The following is a 6,704-nucleotide window of genomic DNA, read 5'->3' on the forward strand; positions in this document are numbered from 1 at the left end:
CTTCCACGAAAAACTTGAAGAACGTAGATAATACAATTAAGCTGAACCTAACCATATCAGGATTAAGATCCATAGACCTAAGATCAACCATCGATATTGAGTTAGAAAGATATAACGGTAAGTTTATGATATCTTGTCTAATATCAATATCGGTCCCTTCCAATGTATACTCCATACATCCGATACTAGTAAATTTTGCCAATGCTCTGGAAAGGACATAACACTTATCCAAGGTGTAAGTATACCTTATCGCCAATTATCATGCCAGTCCAAATCTAGTGAACTGACAAATCATGGGAATTAAACTTTTGAACATATAATCATGATTATATTCCACTGTGCTGACGACACTATAATCATGAACAAATATATATTTATATATGTTCTAGACTTAATAGAATTTATACATTAAACATAATTATAAAATAAATCATGTGAACCATGCAACATAAAATTATTTCTGATCTTTTATTAATTAGTAAATCTAATTATTTGAAATGAGTTTTATTTAGGGCACAAAACTCAAAACCAACTCCCTTCTTCATAAATAAAAAAAGAGACAATAAGATTATGAGAGGAACCATCATGTGATAAGGTAAGAGTGTTCAAACCTAGAACCCAACGAGAGTTAGCCAAAGAGATGGAATTCCCATTTCCCACTTTCCAAACAAGCCCCTTCAAAAGAAGCTCTCTGCCCCAAAGAAGACTTCTCCAAGTGATAGAAGAGCAGTGCCCCTTAGGAGCATCAAGAATATCATTATTCATTAAAATACCTAGCATTGAGCAGACAAAAAAGTAGCGAGGAGGGGTTTGTCCATACTTTTCAAGCCTGCTTAGCCAGGAGAGCGTGGTTATGATTATTAATAGACTGAAACCCCAACCTCCCATAAAATTTTGAAACACATAAACTAGGCCAATTCTCCCAATGGATCTTTTTTTTATTATTATTTAAGTATCCCCATCAGAAATTAGCAATAAGTCTTTGGAGATTCGTACAACTATTACTAGTCCATATAAAGCAAGACATAGCATAAGAGGGGACATCTTAGACCACAACTTTGATAAGAGTTTCTTTACCAGTTCTAGAAAAGAACTTAGCATTTCATACACTCATTTCCGAGGAGACACTTTGAACTAAGTAATGGAAGACAAATTTGTTAGCCCTACCAACACACTGAGGAACCCCTAAATATTTACTAATAAAACCCACATCGTAAGTCCCAAGTGATTACAAAAGCTTTCCTTGGCCTCAAAATTGGTATTAAGGGAGAGCAGAATCGAAGACTTGGCAAAGTTAACCAACTGGCTAGTAGCACGATTGTAGGTATGCAAAATGCTTCAGATGGCAGTGGTAGAGTTTACATTGACAGGGGAAAATAAAATGTTGTCATCAATAAAAATCAAATGGGAAGTAACAGTGGCATTTTTGCAGATAGTAAGGCCAGAGAATTCTTTGGTGGACTCTTTAATTCGAATGGCAGTAGAAAGCCCTTCAGCCATTAAGAGGAACAGATAAGGGGATAAGGGATCCCCTTGCCTTATCCCTTAGTGGAGTGAAAAAACTTAGAAAGAAAACCATTAACCGAAGAGACACACCTAAGCACAACGGAAACAAACCTAGAGGGAAAACCAACATGCTTGAGAATAGCCTCCACAAAGCTCCACTCAACTCTATCGAAGGCCTTCTCCATGTCAAGTTTAAGAGCAGCCCAACCAATCTTTCCTTTCTTCCTACAATCAATAGCATTAACAATTTCATTGGCAATGAAAATGTTATCAAAGATCAGCCTATCAGACAGGAAGACACTTTGGTTGCTGGAGATGATAGTATCAAGAACAAGTTAAATTCTATTGACTAAAACCTTATCAATCACTTTGTAAAGGGTAGAACACAGGCTAATGGGTTTGAAATCCCTCATTTAAGAAGCATTTTTTCTCTTGGGAATAATAACAATAATAGTATTGTTGATGAGGGAGACATCCAAGATATTGTTAAGAACAGCCAAAATGACTTTGCAAAAATCAGACCCAAGAGTGGTCCAATTTTTTTTATAAAAGAAAGCATTGAGGCCATCCAGAGCAAGAGCCTTGTCAGCAAAAAGATGAATTAAAGCTTCCCTAACCTCATCCTCTATGAAAGGGCTATCGAGGGAAGCAACCTGAGATTGGGATAGGCTACTATTGACACTAGCAAGGATATCAGAAATAACAACATTGTCACAACCTTGGGTGGAAAACAAAGACTTGTAAAAATTTACAAAGTTGAGAAACAAAGCCATCCTCAAGGGTGGTTGATCTAATGATTTTTTTTTCTTCTAGCAACGAAGCCATCCTCAAGGGTGGTTGATCTAATGATTTTTTTTTCTTCTAGCAGAGGCTTTATGATGAAAGAACTTGGTATTTTTGTCTCCTGCTCTAAGCCAGCCAATTATTGACTTTGCTTCCAAACTATTTTATCTTTGTAAAGCGAAGTGTCAAGAGAAGCCTAGAGAGCTTTGGCCATGTCAAGGTCGTTGTTACTCAAGAAAATGAAAGTATAAATACTATCCAAAGTTTTCTGAGTGGCCTTAATCTGGTTCCTAAGGTTGCCCTGGCCACTGCTCCAAGACTTAATACTATTAACACAATTTGTTTGCTTATGAAGAAAATATTCAAGGTTGTTGGCCTCAGGCTAATTCTCATTAACACTCCAAGAAGAGTGAACAATGTCATAAAAATGAGTGTTCGTGAGCTAATGGTTTTCAAAAAAAAAAAATGTTTGTTCCCATTTTGTCACCAAAGGTCATCTTCGAGAATAACTTTAAGGGTCATATTATCAGAACCATAGAATGGGAGATGTAACAAAGAAGCATTAGGAAAAAGATTTTTTCATTCATTATTAATAACGCACCAATCAAGATGCTCAAGGACGTGATCATGTTTCCAAGTGAATTTACTATTGTTATCAAATTTTATAGTTGAGTATGCATTGAATTATATATAATCTATAATATAACTTTTAATAATTATCAAATTCGGTTTTATGAACTTGTGACCTAAAAAAACTACTCATACATAAAAATTTACCAACCACGTCGATAATCATTTTTTAAATGCATACCATAATCCCATGAAACAAAATAAAATTGATATAATTCGTATCTTAATAAAAAAGATATTCCTTAAATCTAAAATATGTGGAATACACATACTTTCAAAAGCAAACCAAATAGAAGGTACGTTCTTCTAATTGTACGTACCTTTAGCTAGGGTTTTCTTCTCTTTTCTCTATCCAAGTTAGGGTTTCATCTCTTTTTCTTCTCCCTTCTCGGCTAGAGACCTAGTCGACGGCCTGGCTATGTGTTTGGTGTTCTCTAGCTGAGAGGGACTGTATGTTGGTGGTTCTCTTGGCTATGGTTCCTTGCACGACGAGCATGGGGAAGCCGACAACAGGGATGCTTTTTCAGAGTCGCCGTTGAGGGGAGGTGGAGGTTTTTGGGGCTTCGTGGTCTACAGCGGTTGAGATCTGTAGGAGGCATCGATGGGCCTCCGACAGTGTCATTCGTCTTTGCTCAACCATTTTTGGCGTTTTTGGCCCTCTGCCTTTTCTTTTGAAGCTCGGGGACGTGCTAAGATGAAGGGGTGGTCGAGTTTTGCGTTCCCTCCAGTGTTGAGAGCTTGTTGGTGGCAGGATGACTCTTCCTCTCCCGTTGGTGTAGATTCTTTAATCTTGTTTTTATTTATTGTTGTTGTTTTATCTTAGATCCACTTTCAGATCTAATGCTTTTATGTTGTGTTTTTTATTTAGTTTTTTGGTTCAATAATGGATTTTCTCTCGTTAGAGATCAGAGGGTTTGTATCCTTGTTTTAATTCTTTATCTTCCATCTATACTGATATGGTACTTGAAAATGACTATGACTTCAATGGATATTCGTGTCTCAATTGGTCGGTCTATTAGTCTTGTTGTTTGCTCACTCTTTGTTGGTATTGATTTACTTTTACTTATTGTTGAGCTTTGTAATAACTTTTATCCTTTGATTCTTTGTTGAATAAAAAACTTAAAAAAAAATCTAAAATATGCTTCTTTTAAGGTTAAGTAGTAACTTTATCATTTTACCATACATAAATTACGTACATTATTAAGCATAGTTAAATTTCCTTTCTATAACTACCCAAAAGACAATAGCTGAAAATCAAATCATAATCTTACATGTGTGGCCATTTCAAGGGGGTCACCGAAGGGTATATCAATACATTCTCCATAAAGTCCAAAGATAATAAAAAATCAATGACAAGGGGTAAAGTCACAAAAACTAACACTGTAAAGACACCTGTTAAAATTCTGTATTTCTACTTATTCCCCATATCCGGGAAACTATAAACTTTTCAAACAAACATTTTTACTCCCGGAGTTAAAGAATAATTAGAGTACGCACTTCTGCTCCCTTTCCCCACCATTTCATCTTCTACCATAATATTTGTATCAGGAAACCAATGAGAAGTAGAAATCTATATAAGCTTCTTCTTTCGGAAGAAGCGCTTCAAGTGCCACAATTGCAGACCTGAGACAAAAATGCACACACCAAGGGACATGATACTAAACCAAGCGACTCTTGCGTTCGTTTTTTCGCTTACTTCCCTCATCTCTGCTTCTCTGTGTAAATAAAAAAACGACAGTCACATAAATGCTATGATTTACTTGAATTCAAACAACTTTGTCTCTGAAAATCTTGTAATGATATGATTCTTATTATAAACTAGCACAAATCAAATTCCATTTGTACTCCCATTAATCTAGTAAGTTGTACGTGTTCATAATTTAGATATCTAAATGATATGATCCTTTAGATACAATGTTAACCTGTGCAAAAGCTCAACCCCCCATTAAAGTTTAAAAGACCTCACTTGGAAGAAAGATAAGAACCAGATCAACCCATGTTACATCTAGTCAAATTCTATCATCCAATTAATCTGTAGAGTATTTGATCAAAGCCAACCAAACTTTAATCAATATCTGTAGTAAACCTTCTCTATATGCACAGGGGAAAAAACAAGTCTGTAAAGGGGTGCAACAACGGTAGGAGTTACCTGTTCTTGAGATAAACTAGATTCTCTCTAATAGAATCTACAATACCTTCAAGTTTCCTGAGCTCCAGTTCTACACCCTTTAGCACAACACAATTGACAAGACACTCTCTCAGATAACAGAAACATCTAGAAAAGAAAAGTGGCCTCAATCAAAAGGTAGAAAATACAAGTAAAGTTACCTCAATCTTTTCCTTCCTGGCAACCGATTCCCAATCCTTGGCTGCAATTCCGGTTCTCCAGTCTAGACTAACACTGAAGCTTGATGCCTCCGGTGATTTGCCATCCATCCAGAAACAAGCCAAGTAATTTCCACTCTCTGTTGTTGTAAAGGCAAACTGACCTTGAGTGACATTTTCCAGGTGGTGTAGATTGTTTCCATAGGGTGATGTAACCTTTTTCAAATAACACGAAACCAAAAACAAACCCAATATCAGGAATTAAACAATTTACTCCCTATTAACTCAACATAGGAGATCGAGAGATAGTTATCGATTACTATATCAAAATTCACAATCCAGAGTTCAACAGCTAAAAATACGAGAAACTGAAAAGTTACAGCTTTGAAGCTGGATTTACTTAGATTTACATAAATATAATATAGACACGCAATTGAACTTATTAGATCTCATTCCATTCTAACGAATTCGGAATTTCATTTTCAGAAAAAGAAAATCTTAGATTCATCCAAAAAAAAATATACAATTAGATAAGTGGAAGGAGAAAATGAAACATACCCGAGCAGAAATGGTAGGGAGGTGAGGTTGATCGTGATTGACATCTAGGGCGTCATGAACGACGTAGTAATCGGCCAAAACGACGACGTTGGATTGTATTTCCTCAGAAACGCACTTAGTTCCCGTGTTGGGAATGGTCAACCAAATAGCTGTGGCCGGAGTCATCAGAAAACCCATCGAACAGAGTAGGGTTAACAAAGCCGGCGTCATTAGAGTCCATCGGTCAAGCTTTTCCGCCATTGTAGAAGGTAGCGAGTGGGAGGGTGGGTCGGTCGGTCTTCTTTGCGTTTGAATTGAGAAAATCTTTTTCTTTTTATTATTGCTCTTTATATTTTGGAGAGTTCGGTGAAGGTGAATCTAAGCAGGCGCGTGGGGTGAAGTGTGTGACGCAATTTGGGATCGATTGCCCAATCATGTATCAGCTACTACAAAATTACAAATCTAATTAGGTTTACCCCAGAGACACGCGCAAAATATCCCGTGCTCTTCAAATCCTGTTTTCAATCTTGCCGTAAATTAAAATACCAATTCTCGCCTGGGTAAATAGCCTCGTAAGAGCATTTTTGGCAGATTATTTATCGCGTTTTTCAGTTTTAACTAAAAAAAAAAAAAATAATATTACAAAAATATTTTCAGTTGGCCAAATAAATAAATATACAGCCCAAATAAAAAAAATTACACAAATACCACTTACACACACATTTAACCATTGTGCAATTATCACGCAACCATTGTGCAACCATCGTGCAACTACGCAGCAATCTAACGCAACTGAAACGAAAATTCAACCAGAAAGAGAACCACCATTAATTCTAGTGACTTCACCTGAAAAGACGATCAGAATCAATCAAAACAGGGGCTGTTTCAAATTCATAAAAAAATTGTAGAAGAACTGCTACGAA

The 6,704-nt window shown here is 36.4% G+C and overlaps 1 protein-coding gene across 1 annotated transcript; it reads right to left on the minus strand.

The window, feature by feature from the left end:
- Positions 1 to 4,167: 4,167 nt before the first annotated feature.
- Positions 4,168 to 6,130, minus strand: LOC115697109 (transmembrane emp24 domain-containing protein p24delta4). Its single transcript, XM_030624017.2, has 4 exons — positions 5,803 to 6,130; positions 5,248 to 5,460; positions 5,069 to 5,145; positions 4,168 to 4,634 (listed from the first exon to the last, which is right to left on the minus strand). Exons 1-4 carry the CDS (start codon positions 6,040 to 6,042, stop codon positions 4,490 to 4,492), a joined length of 675 nt encoding a protein of 224 aa, XP_030479877.1. The 5' UTR covers positions 6,043 to 6,130; the 3' UTR covers positions 4,168 to 4,489.
- Positions 6,131 to 6,704: the final 574 nt, after the last annotated feature.

Source organism: Cannabis sativa, chromosome X, assembly GCF_029168945.1.
Source record: "Cannabis sativa cultivar Pink pepper isolate KNU-18-1 chromosome X, ASM2916894v1, whole genome shotgun sequence".
Taxonomy (NCBI): domain Eukaryota; kingdom Viridiplantae; phylum Streptophyta; class Magnoliopsida; order Rosales; family Cannabaceae; genus Cannabis; species Cannabis sativa.